Source organism: Aspergillus mulundensis (genome assembly GCF_003369625.1).
Source record: "Aspergillus mulundensis strain DSM 5745 chromosome Unknown scaffold_0, whole genome shotgun sequence".
NCBI classification, from domain to species: Eukaryota; Fungi; Ascomycota; class Eurotiomycetes; order Eurotiales; family Aspergillaceae; genus Aspergillus; species Aspergillus mulundensis.
The window spans coordinates 800,259-822,573 of NW_020797888.1; the positions used below are offsets into that span (position 1 = coordinate 800,259).

Here is a 22,315-nt window from a genome sequence, read left to right on the forward strand (position 1 = left end):
TAAAACTAGTAAAATTTTAATTAAAATATTTTTTATTAAGGTATTAACCCGTAGTATAACTAAAATATATACTTTAATAACTTTACTTACCCTACCCCTTTAGGAATTAATCCCTTTATATATTATAATATATAAAATATCCCTGCCTTTAATTATTATTAAAGCCTTATAATATTTAGCAAGTAAAATAATTATAAAATTTTAAAATTAGACTTTAAACCTAATATTAGCGCTAGTTTTATAAATACTTATTATTAATAATTTAAAATGGTTGCTTGCCAAGATTATTAAATAAGTTTTTTATTAAATAATACTTTATATAAATACCTAATATTTATCTCCCAGGCCTAGTATTTAATAATTTATTTATAAAATTTTTTATTTTTATTTTTTTAGTTTTTAATGCTGGTGTTAATCTCTTACTAGGCATGGAAATTTTAATAGGTAAAAATATTATATTATTTAGTAATTACTTAATAATATTTATAAAATTTTATAATAACCTAAAAGTTCCTATAGCTTGTTAAGCTTTACCTAAAAATAAATAGTTATTAAATACCCCTATATTTACTTTTTATATTATGCTTGTTTTAATATATTTTAAAGTTTATATTTTAATTTAAATTAAAATAAAGTTATTACCTAAGCGTAATATACTATTTAAGTTATTTAGTAATATTAAGCCTTTACTATATACATACCTTATTAATTATAAATTCTTATTTATTAAGGCTTTAAATAAAATATTAAAACTAATTTTCCTTGCCCGCCACTAGTAATTAAAAACTTTTTTAAATATTTTATATGCTTCCGCGTGCTAACTTTTAAAAAACACCTAAAATTTAGCTTAAATAATTTTTTTTTTAAAAATAGCTATTAGCTAGAGGAAGACCTAACCTTTGCTAAATTTTACTAAAATATTAACCTTAATATTAGTAGATTAAATAATTAAGGTTATTAATAATATATAAAGTAATGTTATAAAAAAGCTATAAAGTTATACCTATAAAAAAAAACTAAAAAAACCTAAAAAAACCCTATAAAATATATTATTCCTACTTTATTTATATTTACGCTGCATGTATTATTAAATAAAATTAAATACTTATAGCTTTTTAAGTTGCTTAACTAGTAAAAAGTGCTTTTAAAACACGTAAAATTATTACTTAATAAAGTTATTATTTATTACTAGGATCTTAAAAAAGTTTTATATTATTAAGTACTTATAAAAAAATTTAATATATAGGTAAACCCTAAGGGCATAAATATAGGTATAATAAATTTATTAAAAAGTTATTAAATACCTATTTTTATACGTAAGGGTTAGTAATATTACTTACCTAAAGCTTATATATATTAAGTTTTTTTTACTAATTAAGAAGTTATTAATACTATATTTAATTTATTAGTATAATTAGGGAAATTAAAATAATATATTAAATATACTTTAATAAAATTTCCTATTTTTATAGTATGGCGGACTGTAGTTAATTAAAATAGCTTAAAAAAATAAAAAAAATATGTTATTATTAACCTTTAAGTAGTAAATTAAAAAGCCAAGCCTAATATTTATTTAATTTTTTTATAATTTAAGATAATTAGCCTTGTTTAAAAATACATGTATATTTTTATTATTAATATAGCTAAATTTTTTTACTAATAGCTAATTAAATAAAAGTATAAAAATTATTTAGTAATAATCTTTTACTAAGGTTAAAAAATATTTTATATAATTATTATAGGATTTATTAACTTAGTTCCCTACCTTTAGTAATAAATAAATTTATTATTAGCTAAATACCAAGAATTTTACCGCGTATATATTAATAATATTATAATTATATTTTAATTTTTTAAGAAATATTTTTAGTATCTTTTGCTTATTTTTTAAAAATTTAAAAAAATAAATATAAAACTAGAGCCTTTAAAAAAATTTCTAAAATTTTTATTAATATAACTTTTTAAATAATAAGTTAACATGCTTAGCCTTATAATACTAATAAAAAAAATTAAAGCTATTTTAGCCCTAGAGTTTTCTTATATTTTTTACTAGTTAAAATATTATATAGGCTTAATTAGCTAATTTAAACATATAATTTTAAAATACACCAAGTAAATTAATTTTTTATAATTAAAAAAATAAATCTTTTTAAGCCTATATTAAAAAAGGCTAACTTTATAAGAATTACGCCTTTTATATATTACTAAATATTCTTACCTTTAAAAAACTTTATACTTTTAAGAATATTTAGAATAAGTTTTAAAAATTATAGTTTTTTTATTATTTTAACTTAAAAATTATATTTTATATAAACCTAAATACCTTTAAGCTAGGCCACGGCTTTATAATTTATTATATTAACCCTACTTTTTATTATAATAATTTAAAAATTCCCTTTTTATAAACTTGCGTGAAGCTAGTACTTTTTTTTTATATTTTAATTAAAGCTAAACTTTTTTACTAATTAATAAAACTAAAAGTTTTTTACTTAATTTAAATAATTAAAAAAGTCTGCCACCTTATAAAAATAGTAAAATATATAATAATTTATATTAATTATGCCTTTATAATTAATATATTTAAGTAAACTTTATTAAATACTATAGCTATTAAAAATTTAAACCTATACCTAGTTTAAGTAAGTATGTTTATTTAATAATTTAGGCTAGACCTTTTTTATAAGCTAGGTAAAGCTAATATTATTTTAAATATATTTTTTTAATTACCTTATAAAACTCCTGCACTAAAAACTTTTATAAATTTAAATAATTTACTTATTATTCTTACTTTGCTAGCTAAAGGTACTAATAATAATTATATATTATTTTTTTTATTTATTTTAAAAAGCTTTTAGCAATACTTAAAAAATAAGTATAAAAGTAATTTTTATGCTTTAGTAATTCTTAAAGCTATAAAAAATAATTAAATTAATACCCTGCCTTATTTATTAAATAAAAATAGTATATTTTATATAAAATATTAAAAAATAGTAAATATTAATAATATATTTATTTTATTTATAAAACCATGGCTATATATCCCTTAGTTACTTTTTATAAAGGTATTTTATATAATTTATAACAAGCGCGGATATTAAGGCCTAAATTTTTATTAATAAGCTTTTTATAAAATTATATTATATAAAGGTTAAATACTTTTTTAAAATTATATTACTTGCTATTTATTCTATTTTAAAAATATTATTAAATATTATAAACCTTTTAATTTTTTGTAACCTATAGGTATAGTAACCATACTTTTTAATATAATTATTATAAATTTTATTATAGGATTACCTTATTATTAATTTATATTTAATAAACATGCTAAAGCTATTCCTACACTTAAAAAAATACTATTTATTTTAATATTTTACTTATTATTATAAACAAGTTTACCAAGCACCTTGGGCTACTTTTAAAATATTTTATATAAATAATTTAAAAATAAGGTTTTACCTTTATAAAATATTACTAAGCCTATAACTAGGGTATTTTAAGGTGCTTTATTTTTAACTAAAATTTAAAGTTTTTATTCTTTTTTTAGTAAGAAATATTTATTAAGCTTACTTTTAATATAATATAGCACTATGCTATTATAGCTTACTTATAAATAAATAATTTTTTTAAAAAAATAATATAAAAAGTAAAAGTAATAATTTATTATATTATAACCTAAGGCTTTTTATAACTAGTAATCTTACTTATTATAATTTTTATAATAAATTTTACTTACTTATAAACTATAAACTTTATGTTATATAAGCTTTTATTTAGTATTAACTTATATTTACCCTAAAATATTTTTTAAAAAGTATTTTAATAAAATTAGGATTTCTTTATATAATTTAATACTAAAAAAGTATTAAACTTTATTATTATTTATATAAAGATTATTTATAATTAAAAATACAAGCTTATTAAGTTTACTATTAACTAGCCTATTTATTTATGCTTATATTATAAATATACTTTACTAGTACTTATTTATTTTTTACCTAAATTTACTAAATAATTTACTAGTTTTTTTAAAGTTAAAAAATATATTAAGCATATAGTATATTACTTAAAAGGTTTACTACTTAATTAAAAAATATATTTTATAGTATTTATGGTGTAGCTTAAACCTACTTTATTTAAAAAAAATTTATAAAATTATTATTATTTTATTTTGCTTATAGTTATTAAAAATACTAGTTTTAATAACCCTTATAAAATTAAGAAATTACTTAATTATTATATTTATAAATATAGTTATTTATAAACTTTTTATATTAAGTACCTTATATGCTATTTTAGATATTTTACTAATTATAATAAGTAATGTGGAGGGGCAGTACTAGAGCATGGGAACTAAAGGAGCCAAACAGTGGCGGTATCCTAGGACAGGATGGTATATAGTATAGGTAGGAATAATAGTAAAAAAAAAAATATATATATTAAGGTAAATAATAAACTAGGTATAAAAGGCCGGTAGCAAGGCTATAAATATTATAAAAATTAATATTAGGGTGTAACCCCACTATATTTCCTTAGGGGGGGGCTAAAACTTACTAATAAGTAAGACTTTTTTTTACTCACGCCCTTTATTTTTTTTAAGGTAGTGTCCTAAAATATAATAGCTAGCTATGCTTTGCTTGGCTAGCCTTTGCTAGGCCTTTTTTTTTACCTTTTTTTTTTTTTNGGCAAGAAGTATTAATAATAATTAATAAGTAGCTTGGCTTTATTTAACACTTTTTTAATAATTATGGCCACGTGGGCGGGAATAAAAGCAGGGGGTAGTATTATTTTATAATAATTATAGCTAAAGTTACTAAAGTACTCCTATTTTAGCTTTTAAAATTATATATATATATTTATAGTAATAAAAATAGCCTTTTTCCTCCAGGACTTAAAAAAATTATACCTAATAAATATATTTAGGCTAAATACTAGCTTTATTTTATTAACTACTTTAGCTAAATTTTATTTATAATATTTTACTAAAATATTATTAATAACTCCCAGCCCCTGGAGTTAAATAGTTAGGGTAAATAATTATAAAATTTTTAAGTAATAATTTAAAAAACTAAATAAGGAGGTAGGGCCAGGTATAAGGTTATAATATATAATAGCTAATTTTTTTTAGGTACCTTTTTTTATTATTTTAAGTATTTAATAGTTAGCTAATATAGTAACATACTAGGGTAGTACCATGCGCCTTATTTTTATAGCTAGTTTAGTAAATTTATATAGTATTAATAAGTATATAATTTAAATAATAAGCCGCGAGCAAGGGTTTTTTTTTTAGTTTATATAAAAGTATTTAGTATTATTTTTAGTTTACTTTTTATTTTTCACGTGATTAATTAAATTAAAAAGGTTATTAATATTATCTCGCGCCTTTACCCATGCTAGCTATGCCTTTACCTTATTTTTTTAATATATACCTGGTAAAACCTTGGTGTAGTTATTATTATTTTTTATATTTAATAATAATAATTTTTAAATAATATTTACTTCTTGTTTATCTTAAAGCGCTTAGTTAATATTAATATTTATATATTAAAAGTAGGTATGGTTTTTTTACTAGGCGTACTTTATATAGTATAAATATAAGATTAGTTAATACTTATAATTAAGCCTTAATATAATATACCAGGCCTAATAAAATAGGTCCTAGTATATAAGTTATTAAATAATAATATAATAAATATTTTATAGCTAGCTATAGTTTAGCGCTTTTTAGTACTTGCGTAGGTAGTAAAAATAAATGTTTATTTTTTTTTAAGCAAGGTTTAAAAATTAGGTGTTTAGTTTATACCCCTTAGGCGCTAGATTTTTAAGTTCTTTAGCTAAATAGTTAAAAAAACTATTAATATTAATAAATTCGTGGTTATTAAATATGCCCTTGTAGTTTTTTTTTTATAAATTATTAAAAAAAATGCCGCGGGCAATTTTTATAATATTAAGGTGTAAGAATAACTTAAAAAGTTAGAAACATTTATAATAATATTAATAAATACCTAGCGTGTTTTCCAGGCGCGAAGGTTAAACTTTTTATTAAAACTATATAAAGTAAGCCTTACTTATTATAATATTATTTAAATTTAAATAATTTTTTAGAATAAATTTAACACAAGGGCGCAGTATTTTATTAGGTAAGTTAGTTTTTATACTAATTTTTTTCCCTAATTATTTTATATAAAGGTAGTATATATACTAGCGCTTTTTTTTTAGTACTAGTATAATTTTTTTATAAATTTATTATAGGGTGCATGCTTATAAGATAACACTTTATTTTTTACTAGTTTTAATTATAAAATTAATAAAGGTTAGTACTTATATATAATAGTAAGTATTTTTACTTTTAGTAGGCGGGGCTAATACTTTTATAAACTTAAGTAGGTATAGGTTTTTAATAACTTCTTATACTAGGTTAGTTATGCTATTTTATAATACCTTTTATATAATTATTTTTATTACTTGGCGGCTAGTAGCACGCAGTAGTAGTTTTTTTAATTAACTAGTTATTTTATATCCAGGCGGACGTGAAATATTAGTAATAAATATTTAATTTATACCTATTAATATATGCAAGACTATGGTATTATAAGCCAACCCTTAACTAGTTATACTTATTTATTTTTAATAATAGGCTTTTAGGGCTAGTAAATTAAGGAATATAATATTACTAGTATACTAAAAGTAAGTTAAAATATAGCTTTTAAACTTACCAAGTATTTCTTAAAAAATAATATTATAGGCGGCAGCGTGTTTTACAGGTTTAGTTTTAGCTAGTTATAAAAGGCCTAAGGCATGTAATTTAGCCTGGCTTTAAATAATTAAGTTATAGCTAGATAATAGGGCAAGGCTAAATTAAGGTAGTAATTAAGTTAATAGCTAATTTAGGGCGCGGGAAGTTTTAGCTAGGTCTAGTATATAAGTAGGCGCGCGGGAAGTTACTAGCTAATTTTTTTTAATATTTTTATTTATAAAGTCCCGGGCGCAAATAAGTTTATTATTTTTTATAATTAATTTTAACTTTTTTAGGCAGTAACTATTATAATTAGGCTAAAAAGGTATACTTAGGGCATGGTTAATATTTCCAGGCGTGATAGCTAATATTATATATTTTTTTTATTTTTTATTGCCCACGCAATTTACCACGGTATTATTAATATTATTTTAAATAGCTTGCTATTTAGTATTTAAAGTTAAGCTATTAAATATTTTTTAAACCCTTTTAGCTAATAGTTACAAGTGCACGTGCTTAAAAATATTTATAATAATATTTATTTAATTTTTATTATTATAATACTTAAAAATAAGGATATTTTATATCCCCTTTATTTTAGCGTGTTACTTTTTTATATTTTTAATGGCTTTCTTAGCTATATTTTAAAACTTATTTTTATTAATAATTATAAAGTTAGTTACTTTTCACGCCTTGGCCTTTAAAACATGTTTTTAAAGCTTTATAATAATATTTTTTAAATTATTTTTTATAATAAATAATGCTATAAATAGCTTTTTTTATTATTTATACTACATGTTAAGTAGTGTGTTTTTAATAACTTAAATAACTTTTTTTATACTAGCATAGGTTACTAGTTTAATTTTAATTAGCTACTACTTTATAAGAAAAATAGCACCTATAAATATTTAGGTTTACTTTAGGGTATTTAGTAAACACGGGGTTAGGGCATGCTATTAAAACTAGTAAAGGCCTAATAATTAAAAAGGGCGGTGCTAAGTAGTATTAATTAAAGGACTTATTTATATACGCGAAAAGGCGCTTTTATTATTATAATTATTATTTAGTTTTTAAATATCTTAGCTTTTAAGTACTTGGCAGCTATAAGGCTAGTAAGTTTTAATATATTTAATACTAGTATTTTAGCTAGGTTAAAAGGCTTTTATTTTTTTTTTTTTTAGGCGCTTGCGTTGGGCGGCTATTACTTTCTTACTTTTTTTAAAGGGGTTAAAATTAAAAAAAAATAACAGGGCCATGGTTATAATACCTAGCACCCTAGCATGGGTAGTAATAATTTAAATAAATAAGTAATTAATAAAAAAAAGCAGTATATAATAATAGGAAATAATAAATAAAAATAATACTATAAATTAGGGAAAACATAAAATTAAATAGCAAGAGTTAAAAAAAATAAAAAATATAAAATTCTTAAAAGGCACTAAGTTATAATAGGTAAAGTAGGTCCAGGTAATAATAAGCAAAACATAAAAAAATTAATCTTAATTAATAGGGGGGTAACATAAAGAAAATTAACTAATAAAAGGTAATATAAAAAAAATTAACTAATAGCAAAATATAAAGAAAATTTACTTAGTAACTACTCTTTACTTAGCAACTTCTTAACTTTTTACTTTTTACTTAGGAACTTTTTAACTTATTTTAGCCGGTGGCGGCGGTATAATAATAGCTAGATCCTATTTATTTAGTACCTAGCTAGCTTTTTATTCCACTATTATATTTACCTAGTTTTTTATATTCAGGTCTTCCCCTACCTTTTATTTTTTTATTTTTAAGTTTTTACCTTATCCCCCGGGTTCCGCGGTGCCACTAGTAAAGTTTTTATTTAAGTAAAATAGCTTTAACTTATTACTATTTATTATATAAGCTATACATGTATTATTAAGTTTACTTAACTAGTAAGCTTTAATATTAATATATACTTTTTTAATTTAGTAAGGTTTTAGCTATTAAAATTATAGTTTAGCTATTATTTTTAAATCCTGCTTTTATTTACTATTTTATAAAAGTATATAGTTGCCTTTTTTTAGCAGGGTGTGCTTAATAATATAGTTATTATTTTAAATATTTTTATTTTTTTTTAAATATATTTTAGTTATAAAACCACTTTTTTTATATTTTTATTTTTTTTTTAATTTACTAGGTCCTTATTATAATTAGGTTTTTTTAAGTATAAATATTTTTTTAAGGCAAGGTTACCCATGTGGGTACTTTAAGTTTAATTAAAAAAATTACTTTTTAACTTATAAGTATTTAAATAGGAGTTATCCCGGTGGTTTTATAAGTTATTAATTAAATAAATTATAGTATTAAGTAAAAGTATTAGGTTTAGCCTTTTTTAATACTATTAGTAAGTTTGCTAATAATATTTTTAATAACTTAATTTATATATTTAATAATAGTATTTACTTTTAGGTGCTATAGCAAGATGTTAGCTTGCTTAATTTTATATTTTTATAAAAAAATATTAATAACTTTTTTTTTTATTTTTAGTTTTTTATCCAGGACTATTTGGCGGGGAACTTTAAATTTATAAATAATATATTTAAATAAGAACTTTATAATAGCAAGTATATTTATAGTAACTAGTAGTTTACCTTTAGGCTATTTTAATAATAGGCAAGTTCCTAGTACTATATACTTAAAATTAGTGTTAAAAGGCATATAAATAATATTAATATTAAATATGTTAAAAAAAAGCAGCGCAGTAATAAAATAAAGTTTTTTATACTTTTACTAGGGGTCCCTAGCTTGGCAGGTAAGGTATTTTTTTATTAAAGCTATTATATTTATATAGCTACCTAATTACTAGTACTTAAAAAATAAGTAATTATAAGTGTCTTTATAACCCCTGTGCCCTAATTTCTTATATATTACCTTAAGAATTATATAGTATTTTTTTATATTATTAACTACTTGTTAGACTGGTTGGCCTTTAAAGCCTTTTTAAAATAAATAGCCTTTATATAAAATATAAATAATAGTGGTAGCTTAAAGCTTGTGGTAATTTAACTAGCTTATTTTTAGTAATTTTAATAAGGTTACTAGGTACCGGGTAATTTTATAATATTTTATTAAATAATAGCCTTTTAAAAATATACTTATTTTTAAATTAGGTTTATTTTTGTCTTTTTTTAGTAGCAGGTTATAGTTTTTTAAGGTTTTTATAAACTTACTAAAGGCCCTTGCCCTAGTTAGTTATATTTATACCTTAACCACCCTTAGTTTTACTTTTACTTATTTATTAATATTAATTTTAGTGTTTTTTTATACTATGTTTTTCTTTATAATAGGCCTGCGTAATAAAGTATTTATAATTATATTTTTATTACTAGGTACGTGTTTTATAATAAAGTTAAATATTTAAATTTATGCTAACTAACTTACTACCAGCGCGCCTAATAAATTAAATACTAACTTATTTAACTAGCCCACCAGGGTATTAATATTAGTTTTTAGAAAAAAATACATGCTATATAACTAAAACCTAAGCTTTTTAAAAATTATTATAAAGCCTTAATATTTTTTTTTCCTAGTATTATATTATTTTTTTATATTACTTTATATACTGGAGTTATATCTCGCCGCGTGTTATTTTTTATTTTTTTCTTATATAATATATACTTTTTATTTATTTAGGCTTGCGTTTATTACTAAGATAATTATTAATAAAATAATAATATAGTTAATAGGTAGCATGCATGGGAATATTATAATAATTTTTTTTAAGTAAATAAAGGTATTTTCTTATTTTTTTTTTTATTACTAGCGGGCGTTTTTATAAAGTAGCAGGTGTAGTGGTTTAGCTTTTTAAATATAGTAATTAATAATTATTTTAAACCCTGCTATTAGCCCCGCGAATTTATAAACTTACTTAATATTTTAAGGCTTGGGCTAGTAAAAAACCTTAACTATTTTTATTATTTTAAAATACCTTTTATTATAGTTACATACCTATCCCATAATTTTAAGCCTTTTTATATAAAATTATAACTTTTTTACTAAGACTATGGCCCTGGCAAGCTTTATTAGGTAAAGCGCGTAATTTAGGTTTACTAGGTGCTTTAATATATATTATTAAATTTCTAGCAAAGCTTTTTTATTATTATACTTAGTTTTAAGTTTTTTCACGCTAATATTATTTAAAAATATTCTTATTATTAGTAGTATTAATTTTTTTAAGATTTTTTTTTTAATTTTAATAAACTAGGTAACTAAGTTTATAGCTTTTTATATAATAATTATTTACTAAAAAAAACTTATTATAATATAAATAGTGGTTTTATTCCTGTCTCTAGGGTTTAAAGTAATCTAGTTATACCTAAATATTTAATTAATAAGAGATGCCATGGCCATGCTAGCAAACTTGTTAAAAAATTTATTAATATTTAGCAGGAGGTTTATATTTTATATAGTAACCTTATTAAGTTTAATAGCGTTAATTACTAGTTAGTAGGTGCCAGGCATTTTTTTAATAATTAAAAAGTATGGGTTTTTATAGGGGCCCTAGGAGTGTTTAAATATTCTAGCCTTTAAGTATTTTTTAAGTATTTTAATTATTGTTTTTTAGGCCGCTCTTAGGATCTTAATTAAGGGTACTTACTATGCTTAGTATTTTACTATTTATAGTTATTATGGGGGCGCTATTTTTAGTTACACGTGGCTAATATTTTTAATTCCTTATTTTAACGCTTTTTTTTTTTAATATAATATATTTAATAGTATTTTCTTTTCCTGCGCTGTTAACTAATTTTTAATTTTTAATTTTATAGCTTTTTTAGGTGTTAGTTAGGTTCCCCGCGGGAACTAGGTAATTTATAGTTAAAAATAAAAGTTAAACTTGGTACTTACTTTAGGCGCCTAGTAAAGGGGATAATATTATTTAAAATAAAGTTTTTACTAATTTTTTACACCTTTTAATATATTACCTTTTTTTGTGCTATTTACTAGTTATACTTTATTAGCTTTTTTTTTAAATAGGGTTACTAGCTAGGTTATATTTAAAGGCCACGCCCCGCGTATTTTTTTAACTTTATACTTTATTTATTAAATATATCTTGGGGGCTTGCTTAGGTATTTTAATAATTTTTAAGTAATTTTATTAGCAGGCGCCTCGCACGTGTTAGGTAGGTTAGGTATAAACTTAATAATTATAAATTTATAGCTTATAATTAGCTTAATAATTTTATATTTACCTAGACGCGAAATTACCAGGCGTAAAATTAACTTAATTTTTAGATCTTTAAGTAACTAGGGGGCGTTTAGGTAATATTTAACTTGCCTAGTAATTTTATATTTAACTAAATATAAAATTATTTTAATTTTTAGTTTTTCAGGCGCTTGGACGCAGCTTAGGTATTTAGCCACCTTATTAAAAATCTTATTTATTAATTATTTTAGGGCCCCTAGTGTTATTATTCTAGCTTTTATAATAAGTAACCGCCTAATATTATAATTCTTGCTTAATTTTTTAAATCCTGCCTAGGTTAAATATTTTTCTTGTATTTAGCTAGTAATAGCTTTTAAAATATATAAATTTTTAAAAGTTAGTTATAACTAGTAAAATAAATTATATACTTTATATTACTATTTTTTTTAGTATTTATTATAAATAAGGCTTAGTGTTAAAAAGGCCTTCCTAGGATAAATTTTTTCTTTAAATTATTTAATATAAAATAATTAATACTTTAGTATATAAGGTTTTTAATAATTACTAAAAAGTTTTTTATAATACCTACATAGCTGCCCTTGGCTTAATTTATAACTATTACTTTTATTTATAATTTTAGCCTGTAGGGCAAGTTAATTTTTTTACATAGTTATTTATTAATAATATTAAGTTTTATGCTGGTATTTAAAAGCGCCTTTATAAATTATTTTTTTACTTTAATTAAAATTTTAATACTTAAAAATATATAGGGGTTTTTTTTACTAAAAAGGAGCTTGAACCTTAAGCCTTTTATAATAATATTTATAAGTATTACTTGCATAAATTAAAAGGGCATGTTATTAGTTAGCTTGGGTCCTAATACTAAGTTTATAATAGTTATATTTTTTAGGGTTACTTAGGGGATTTAGGTAATAGTGCTAAAAGGGCTTAAATTTATAAAAAGTTAATAAAAAAATATAAAATATAGGTGTTTAAATACCCTAAAAAGGTTATTAACTATAATATTAGTTATGGGTTGCTAAAGTACGCGGTTAAGTATAAAGTTTATTAATATTTTTTTTTTTAGCTTAGTTACTAGCTTATTTTTAGTTACAGGCTAGGATTAAATAGTAGCCTAAGGCTTTTTATTTTTTTTTTTTTTTTTTATATCTTAATTTTTATAGTTTTTATTACTTTCTTTACCCGGGGCTATTTTTTTGCGTTTTTTAAAAGTTTAGACTTTTTAATTATCTTATTTATGTGCTGGCTAAATCTTGCTAATTAAATAATAAGGTATTTATTATTAATAGCTTTATATTTTTTAACTTATTTATTAGCTATAAATAACTGTAATTACACCTTAATTAAATTATTAAACTTATAATTAAAGTTTTTGCTATTTTTAGTATTTTTTTTTAGGTTTTTAGTATTTATAAGCTTAATAACTAAGGCTTTAATAATACTAATATTTACCCTTAAAAATTTTAGCTTTAACTAGTTTTTAATAGCTTTTAGTACTTACTTTGCTATTAATACTTTTAACTAGCCTTTAATCTTAGGTTTTTTATTTCCCGCCTTGCTAATATATAACCTATTAATATTTAGGTTTTTATAATATATTTTATTTATTATATTTATTACTTATATAGTGTAGATACCTATATAGCATTTTAAGATTTTATAATAGTAGTAATTATTATAAGGCAGGGGTGCTTAAACTAGGAGTACTAATATATTATTAGGCAGGTATTATTATTTTTAGTATTATTAAGGCAGGTACTACTAGGGCGGGTACTACTAAAATAAGTACTACTAAAATAGGTACTACTAGGGTAGGTATTACTAAAAAGTAGCTCTGGTTTAGGGGGAAATATATATAATAGTTTAATATATAAATACTTAAGGGGGCGGTACCTACTATATATTTAAAGGGTAAAAAGGCTATTATACTTATTAAGCTATTATAGCTTTAAGGTTTAGTTATAATACTTTAATAACTTTTATAATTTTTTAAAGGTTATCTTAGGTGGGGCTAAAGTGCCTTTTTTACTAGCTTATAATTTTATTAAATAAAACTAGGGGTTTTTTAGCTACTAAAATACTAGTTATATGCCTAAAAGTATTTAAAATATAGCCTTTTTTTTTTAGCTTTTTTTTTTTAAAAATATAATAACCTTTTTACTAACCTTAAAATATAGTTTTTTTACTGCCAGGGCATTTAGTATATACTTTTTAATTATTTTATACTTAAGCTAGTGGTAGCTCCCTACCTTTAATTTAAATTTTTTAAAAACTTATTAGGCTAGGTTACTTGGGAGGCCTTGGGTTAGCTAAATATATTAAATATAATTATTTAATTTACTAATTTATATAACTTAGGCTAAAATTATATTATATTTTATAATATAGTTATAAAGGTTATTAGTCCACGTGCGTGGCTAGCTTTTAAATTTTTTAAAATACTAATATAATTACTTAATTTAGTACTAGTTAAGGCACTAGTATTTATTTAGCATAATAATTTTTAAAACCTTTTAGTTTTATTTAGTATACCCTTTTAAGTTTCTAATAATATTTAAAATACTATAATTATAGTAGCCTGCCACTTAGGTAACTTTTTTTAATTTATTATAAATATTTTAATTTTTATAAGCTTGCTTGTATACTTTTAAAAACCTAGTTATATTTTTATTATTAAATATAGGCGCGCCTAAAGTACCAGGAATTAATATAAGGGTAATTAATAAAGGGTAATACTTTTTTTTTACCATGCCCTTTATATTTTTAAAAGTACTGGTATTACTACCGCGGGACTTACTAAAGGGCATGTAAATTTTATTAATAATACCTTTAAACTTACTTTTAGCCGCGGGGAATATATTACTAAAATTTTTAATTATAAACATGGGTATTTATTTAATATTTTTACCTTTTTTTTTACTTAAAGATTTAAATACGTGGGATATTTTTACTTAATAGTAAAAGTTAGCAAGTAGGTAGTAGGCTTGTATATATTAAAGGTTTTAAATAATTTTTTAAAAGGCTAGGTTTGCAAATACTTAGTAAAAAATAAAACTTTATAATTATAAAAAAAAACTTATAAAATATTTTTACTTTATTATTAAATACTTAGTATAACTGCCTAGGTAGGCCCTTGGGAGCTTTACTTTAAATTTACTAGCTATATTTATATTAAATTTACTAATTTTATTATTTAATTTATTATATTTATTAGGTAATTAATATTTCTTAGGATTACTAGGCCTATTATTCCCCTAAAAATTACTAGGGCGCTTTATATATAGCCTACTTACCTTACTTACTAAGTTTAATTTATATTTACTATTTAATTTTTTTTAACCTTTAGGCCTTAATAGTTCCTTGCCCCTTTTTTTAATAATTTTAAGTACTTAAGTTATTAAGGCATAGCTACTAGTATTAAAAACTTTTAATTTAAGGGTTTAGCAAGCGCCCTTTTTACCTTTATAATATTAAAAAAACATGGCCCTGTATTAATTACTAATATATAAAAAGGTAGTACTAAAGCATGGGAATTAAAAAAGCTAAATAATAGTGGTATTTTAGGATAGAATGGTACATAGTACAGGTAGAAATAATAGTAAGAAAGAAAATATATATATTAGGGTAAATAATAGACTAGGTACAGGAGGCCGGTAGCAAGGCTATAAGTACTACAGGAATTAATGTTGGGGTGCAACCCCACTACAGTAAGTATAAATTAATAATATAAATTATAAAAACCTTATTACTAAATATAACTTTAAGTATGCTAAGTAAATTTATACGTAAAATAAGACTTTATAGTAAAATTTTATATTTTTTTTACCTTTATATTTTACTATGGTTTTTTTATTTTTATTTCACGCTTTTTTTATTTACCCTACTTTTATATATATTATAGTTTATAAGAATATAGACTTCTTTATTCCCCGGCACTATTAATAATAGCAGAGTACTCTACCTATTATGTAAGCTAGGCGGTTAATGTCTTTTATACTTAGCAAACCTTAATTAGCGAGAACTTAGGAATATCATCATCTTTCACTTCATAAAACCCTGCCCTTCACACTTCCGGCGTATCGAGGAAGATGACATTGAACAACCCAACTTGTCTTCATCATTGTTCCCATCCTTAATGTTCGGGCACAAGCAGCTCCACCCCGCTTGTCTCAGCGCTGTGGCTTCTATCCTGCTCGTCGTCGAATCAGAACACCGCAATTACTATGCTCTCGGTCAACAGTACGAGCCCTCTGATAAAGTTGTCAGAGCTATATTGCTAGGGGCAAGAACTGCGCAAATCTGGATTTGCAGGATACGTATGCAGGGCAGTTCGAAACCGCAATTCCGAGGTTGAACTCCGGGGTAATTCCGACTTCTGCACTTCTCATCCTGAAGAGAGAAGGGATCGACAGGGCTGCTCCGAGTTCCAGTGTTTGGTATAGGGCTAGGCCCACTCGGCCATTGATTCTGATGAGCTTGGCAGCAAAGGGTTGCGTCTTCTAGAACTTGTCCGCGTAAGTGCCTGGTGCTGGAGTGGAATGTAGTGTCTAGAATCTGGTCAGAGGGCAGGTATAAAAGGGTGATCTGGGCCACTGTGAATATTCATTCAAACAAGCTCACCTCCGATCTACCCGCCCAGCATGAAGCTCTCCATCATTGGCGCAGCCCTTGCGCTCTCCACTGGTGTTCTCGGTATGCACCTGATACATCACCTTCTATGATGCACCATGGCTAATTAAACTTACCTACGCAGCCCACCCCGAAAAACTGACCGAAGCCTCCGCCGCACACCACCACACCACCCGCTCAACCAACGCCTGCGCAGCTCAAATCGAAGCGCGCGCAGAGGCAACCGCTCTCCGCCGCCGCGAACGACTATCCCAGCGCTCAGCCGAGAAACGAAACATCTACCCGACGATCCAGAACTCGACCTGCGTCCTGGCCCCCGAGACAGTCTGGGGCCCCTACGGCATCGACGGCGAGCTGTACCGTCATGACGTGCGCGAAAACCAGGCGGGCATCGACCTGTACCTTGACATTGGAGTCATCGACGTTGAGACGTGTGAGCCGTTGCCGGATGCGTACTTGACGATCTGGGTACGTCACCATCATTCCCATCTTTAACTGACCGCAGTAAATAAGCGACGTGCTGATTAGCGTTTAGTCCTGCAACGCAACAGGCTCCTACTCCGGGTACACGGGCATCGACCCCGACACCGCGGACCTACTGGATGGCTACACCAAGAGCACCCAAGGCACAACCGACAACGAGACGTTCCTGCGCGGCATCACCAAGACCGACGAGCAGGGGATGTCCGAGTTCCTCACCATATTCCCGGGCTACTACGTCTCGCGCACGACACACATCCACGTCACCGTGCAGACGAACGTGACCAGCAGAGACGAAACAAGCTATAACTCTGCCTCCGGCGGCGTGCAGCATCTAGGCCAGCTGTTCTTCCCAGAGGACCTGATTAACTCTGTCTATGCTCTGGCGCCGTATTCGCAGCACCTGGCGACGTTGAACCGCACGACGAATGCGGAGGACTCGCTGTACGCGAGCGCCAGTGCGGATGGATACTCGGCTGTTGTTTCGACGGCGCTGCTGGGGGAGACACTTGCTGAGGGGCTCGTTGGGTATATTACCATCGGCGTGAATCGGTCGGCTGAGGCTGCGACTACGACGGGTGGTAGTGTTAACCCGCAGGGTTTCCTCCCTACTGCTAGTCCGGCGGCTGGTGCCCAGGAGAATGCGTATGCTGTTGATCGGGCGGAGGGGTATGTGGATAAATGAGCGGATCACGCCGCCGTCTCTTTTCCGGTTATACTGTGCCTGGTTTGGACTCAGAGGGCGTATGATTATCTGTAGTAGTGCTTCCGGGGCGCAATAGATAGAGCAACCGAGTGATGTTCCTAGTTGTTGTATAAAAGTTTAATAGCTTAAGATCTGATGTACCGATATGGTTTCTTGATATTGGTGCAAGCTGTAGTTGCGAGACATGAAGTTGCATCGTCCGCGGTTGATATATTGGACATAACATGTACCGCTATCTTCACATGTGGTTGTCAGTGACCACACCGTGTTTCGACTTGACGGGGAGCCGGGTGCAATGGCTCGTTTCCAACCATTGAAATGCTCCTCATAACTCATTCAGAGCAGAGCAGCAACTCCAAGCGCGAGGGCAGGCGCAGCAGTGACCAAAGCGCCAATGGGCCCAACGCCACCCGCCGCAGCACCCGGCTTGTCAGTCTCCGTCGCCGTGCCGTCAGCCCCATCAGTGGACGTAGCACTACCATCCAGGTTCTCCAACCCCCCGGTAACCAGCAAGTCCGCGCTCCCAACCAACCCAGTCGGCACCGCGAACGTCGTATCCACGTGCTCGGTCCACACTACGCCATCGTTGGACGCGTACGCAGAGTGGCTATACGAGCAGGACGCACTGAGCGAGGAGCTCGTGAACGTGCACCCATAATCCACCGTCGCCGTAATGGTAGGAGCCGCAACCCAGTCGAGCACGGTGTATTCGCCCTTCAAGGCCCAGGTTGAGGGGCCTTGGATCATCGTTGCTGGGTGCTTGGAGTCGATGAGGCACGAGCTGGAAGGGGCAGAGTCGAGACAGCCGATGGCTAGCGTTGTGGCGGTTGCGTCGGCGGAGATCACGCTCGCGGCTGAGCTGGTGTAGGTGGGGATGTTGAGCTCGAAGGACATGGTGGCATTCTGGTTGAGGTGAAAGTAGGGGAGTGAGGTGGTGGTTCTGTCATTGGCTGCGGCGATGGCAGCCAGGGCCAGCGCGGCGGTGGTAGGAAGGATTGCGGTGCGCATATTCAACAATTTGATTCTCTGAGAGCGGACGGAATGTTGGGGTTTCGATCTCGCTTGGTTGAGGGGTAGGCGAATCTTATATCCAGCCCCTTGTTGGATACATGCCTGAGAATTGTGATTGTTCTTCAGGAGTAGAGACCCCGGATCAAACGCCAAGCGTTAGAGCATGAAACCCTGCCAACCAGAATGCTGAGGCGATAGCTTAGCATCCCAGCTAAGGCTGATAGCGCATTCAAATTTCAGTAGCGCCAAGTGCGGTCCCAGCCGCTGGGTTGTATAATTCGGAGCCCCTGATTGGACACGGCGCTATAAGACCCTTGTGAATGTGGATTGGGAATTTGGGATCTGGACGGCATACCTGAGGGGTACACTGGGTGGGGTGTTTGACATTGCTCAATGTTCGACCGTGATTGGGTTCGAAATCTTGGAAATTACGGTTGGACCGACCTGGTTTGCTCCCAGGGCCGACGGCTAATTCGCGATTGAGCTGTCAGTGTCACTGACGAGACACTCCGAGCGCAGATGATGTGGATCGCCTGCGCCTGAACGCGTGGGTCTAACGAGTTGAAGGAAGCTAAGGCCAGGGGCAACCTCTTGGCAGCATGAGAAGAGGCTTAGCTTGTCGCTTAAAGCGAGGCCGAAGATGAAGCCCGGGTAACCGGCATTTTGTGACTCCGCTTAGGCAGCCGGAGTCTCGTGGATAGACTAAAGAGGCAGGGCGCTGAATGCTGATCTTCAGACTCTTGAACAGAGACCGGGTGTCCGCAGACTTGCACTCGAAGAAACCAGCGATCCTGGTCCACCGTATCTACCCGTCACGATCACGATCGAGCGCTGATCAAGCGGGAGGGAAAGCGATTTCCTCTCTTGCAAACCAAATGGAAATTTAGCCCTGGTTGTTCAGCTTTGGTCTATACCAAACACTCAGAGATGGCCCCGGGAATCGCGCTTGAATACAGCACGTAGTAATTGTCCGAAACTTCTAAGGAGAGCCCTCCAAGAGTCTCATCATCTGGTGGCTCTGGTGAAACCAACTTTCGAGCTCGGTCCCCGGGATATCTAACTCCACGTCCATGCCATAGTTATCGAGTTCGGGCATTTCCATTGGTGTCTGAAACAACAAGGGGTCTTCTGCCAGAGAGCAATCCCCGGCTTGGTCGGCGGAGTGATGCCCTTCATCCTCCATCGTCTCTGTCAAAGCCTCTGGGACCACTACTCGGTCGAAGGAATTTCCCGCGTGTGCTGAGAACCGAGTTTTTGGCATTTCGAGCAATGAAGATGATTGGGCGTCAGTTCCAAACAAAACCGTGTCCAAGGCTACACGGTGCGATCCGCTGTTGATATTTAGTGGTGACTGACCACTACCCGCGGCGGCTGCCCATGGTCTTGCATTTCCGGACTTGGTCTCGACGTACTTCGCGGCGACATCATACAGCGCTTTGAAGATGCGCAGTTGTTTGCCACATGCACTGCTGGCAGGATCCCCTGACGGCCGCGCTAGTACTATTGACTGCAAGCCGTCAACCAAATACTGCAGACGGTCCAGATCACACGAGGCAGATGTCTCGACGGTGTTACAGAATAGTATGAGGAAGGGAATGAAGGTCGCCGTCTGGACGACCTCACTGATCCAGGATCCAAGAGAAACAAATAAAGATGCAGGCGGAGATACCGCTAATGGGTCTGTTAGAACGGCAATGCACGCCTTGGCCTCGTCGAGAGCGGCTCTAGCGGCCGAGATGCACTCCGTACAAGGCGTCATGCTCGGTTTGCCTGATGCCGTTGGCCGAACGACGCCTCGGTAGATGGATGCTAAAATAGAGTAATCGGTGGCTTTATTGGCGTGGACGGCGAGCTTGTACAACCGGGTTGGAAGGGATTGGGCGGACCACTGCATTGGATGTTTCTATGTTCATAGTGTCAGCCGTGTGGTTCGCAGAGGGCATACAAGTGCGGAGCCTACATAAAGCTCGTTCCTGATAGCCATCATCCTTTCGAGCTCAGAAGCAAGAGATTTGATGCGCGATTCCCGAACAGCAAGTGGCTGTGACAAGGCATGCGAGCTGTAAATATCATCATAGACCCGGCCGTACAGCTCAGCCATCTCAATCCAGTCTGGTAGCTTGTTGTGGGATAGAGATGTCATATTACGGTCTAGTCGAAGACGCGGGATCGTGATATCGCGATCTCGAATTGTTGAAGGCCGCCCTAGGCGTAATGACACTGCTTTCTCAAGCACATAGACCGCCCAGAAGAGATTCCTCCTTCGCTGTGCCTCTTCAGCTTGTTCGGTTGACACGACAAGCAAGCTGTGCAGCCCCAGAGCCTGGCTTGTCAGAGAAGACCGAGAAATAAACGTCCATGCCGTAAATGGCTTGCCCTGTTGAAGGCAATAAAGAGTCTGTTTCTCAATCAGAGTTTGCCACGGCACGTAGAGCTGAGAAGATCGGCAGCACTTACAGCCATGTACGTAGCACAAACCGAGTCCACATTGTCAGGAAGATGGATAGAAAGATTCGACAGTATCGTTTCGAGACTATTTCTGCATGTGCCCGCTTGCTGCGCGTAATCTTGCCGGATGCTTTCATCTCCGGCAGTAATTGAGCACTCGGTAAACAGCCAGAAAAGGACGTAGTGGACGATGATCAGCTCGGCTTCTGTCACCGGCCCAGGGGAGCAGGCTTTGATGACGTATTTGGTGAAGTCGCCGGGAGAGCCAAATTCAAAAGGCCAATATAGCTGACTCGGAGAGCTTTCTGTGGACTATTAGTGACTGGAGCGCAATATTCATTGCGGACGCACCGTGGGCAAGCCTGAGCACTGCCATTATTCGATCTATTGGTGGCATTGGCAGATCCTTGAACCCAATTCCCGGAGGAAGGTCTTTCGAGAATGGGCGTGAACTTTCCAGGCTCTCATTCTGATGTTTCTGAATCTGGACCGCATTTTGCAGTGCATCCAGCGCCAATTCCAATTCATCGCTGACATCAGAGTGCCGGTCGTTTGCCACCGCAGCCTGAACGAACTTAGTCGCATGGAGGACATGAGCGAATAGCGTCGACTCGATGGCTTCGGGTTCTGAGTTCCTAGCACTTATAGTCTCGTGCTTATTTATGCCGACAACCCGTGCTCGGGGATCCTCGGACGATCGAAGCAGGCCATGGTCTAGGCGCCTCATCCTCTCGCTGAGGTCATCGATCTTGTCGGAGATCTGCTCGAGGCGACTCTCGCTAGCGGCACAGAGATGTCAACAAAGGCTTCAGCGCTGAATAATAGAAGTACTCACTAGGCGCTGGATACGAGGATCCGCTGCTTCCTCTCCTTCACTCGCTGGCTCGACTTGTAGGTGCATTGCGATCTGCTCTTGACGCACACTGAACACGGATAAATGCGGTCACACTTGGTCTTTCTCATTGTCAACCTTGGAACTGGCTGGCGGTTTCGTTGGAAAACACACCTTTCGTTGGCGACATCTATCACACTGTTGGGGTGTTAGCGGCGAACTGGGGAAAGACGGGGGCCGCGTACAGCTAGCTTCTCTGTTGCCGGAGACGGAGTCTCGGTCACG

General features: G+C 30.7%; 3 protein-coding genes across 3 annotated transcripts; 1 reads left to right on the forward strand and 2 right to left on the reverse strand.

The window, feature by feature from the left end:
• Window positions 1–16,564: 16,564 nt before the first annotated feature.
• Window positions 16,565–17,718, forward strand: DSM5745_00240 (intradiol ring-cleavage dioxygenase; the record flags this gene model as incomplete). Its single annotated transcript, XM_026742256.1, has 3 exons — window positions 16,565–16,616; window positions 16,678–17,021; window positions 17,089–17,718. The coding sequence occupies 3 exons, from the start codon at window positions 16,565–16,567 to the stop codon at window positions 17,716–17,718; spliced, it is 1,026 nt and encodes a 341-aa protein (XP_026608101.1).
• Window positions 17,719–18,075: 357 nt separating this feature from the next.
• Window positions 18,076–18,747, reverse strand: DSM5745_00241 (uncharacterized protein; the record flags this gene model as incomplete). Its single annotated transcript, XM_026742257.1, has 1 exon — window positions 18,076–18,747. One exon carries the CDS (start codon window positions 18,745–18,747, stop codon window positions 18,076–18,078), a length of 672 nt encoding a protein of 223 aa, XP_026608102.1.
• Window positions 18,748–19,729: 982 nt separating this feature from the next.
• On the reverse strand, window positions 19,730–22,099 carry DSM5745_00242 (fungal specific transcription factor domain-containing protein; the record flags this gene model as incomplete). The annotated part of the gene is made up of 5 exons (XM_026742258.1): window positions 19,730–20,653; window positions 20,711–21,148; window positions 21,208–21,503; window positions 21,550–21,958; window positions 22,034–22,099. 5 exons carry the CDS (start codon window positions 22,097–22,099, stop codon window positions 19,730–19,732), a joined length of 2,133 nt encoding a protein of 710 aa, XP_026608103.1.
• Window positions 22,100–22,315: the final 216 nt, after the last annotated feature.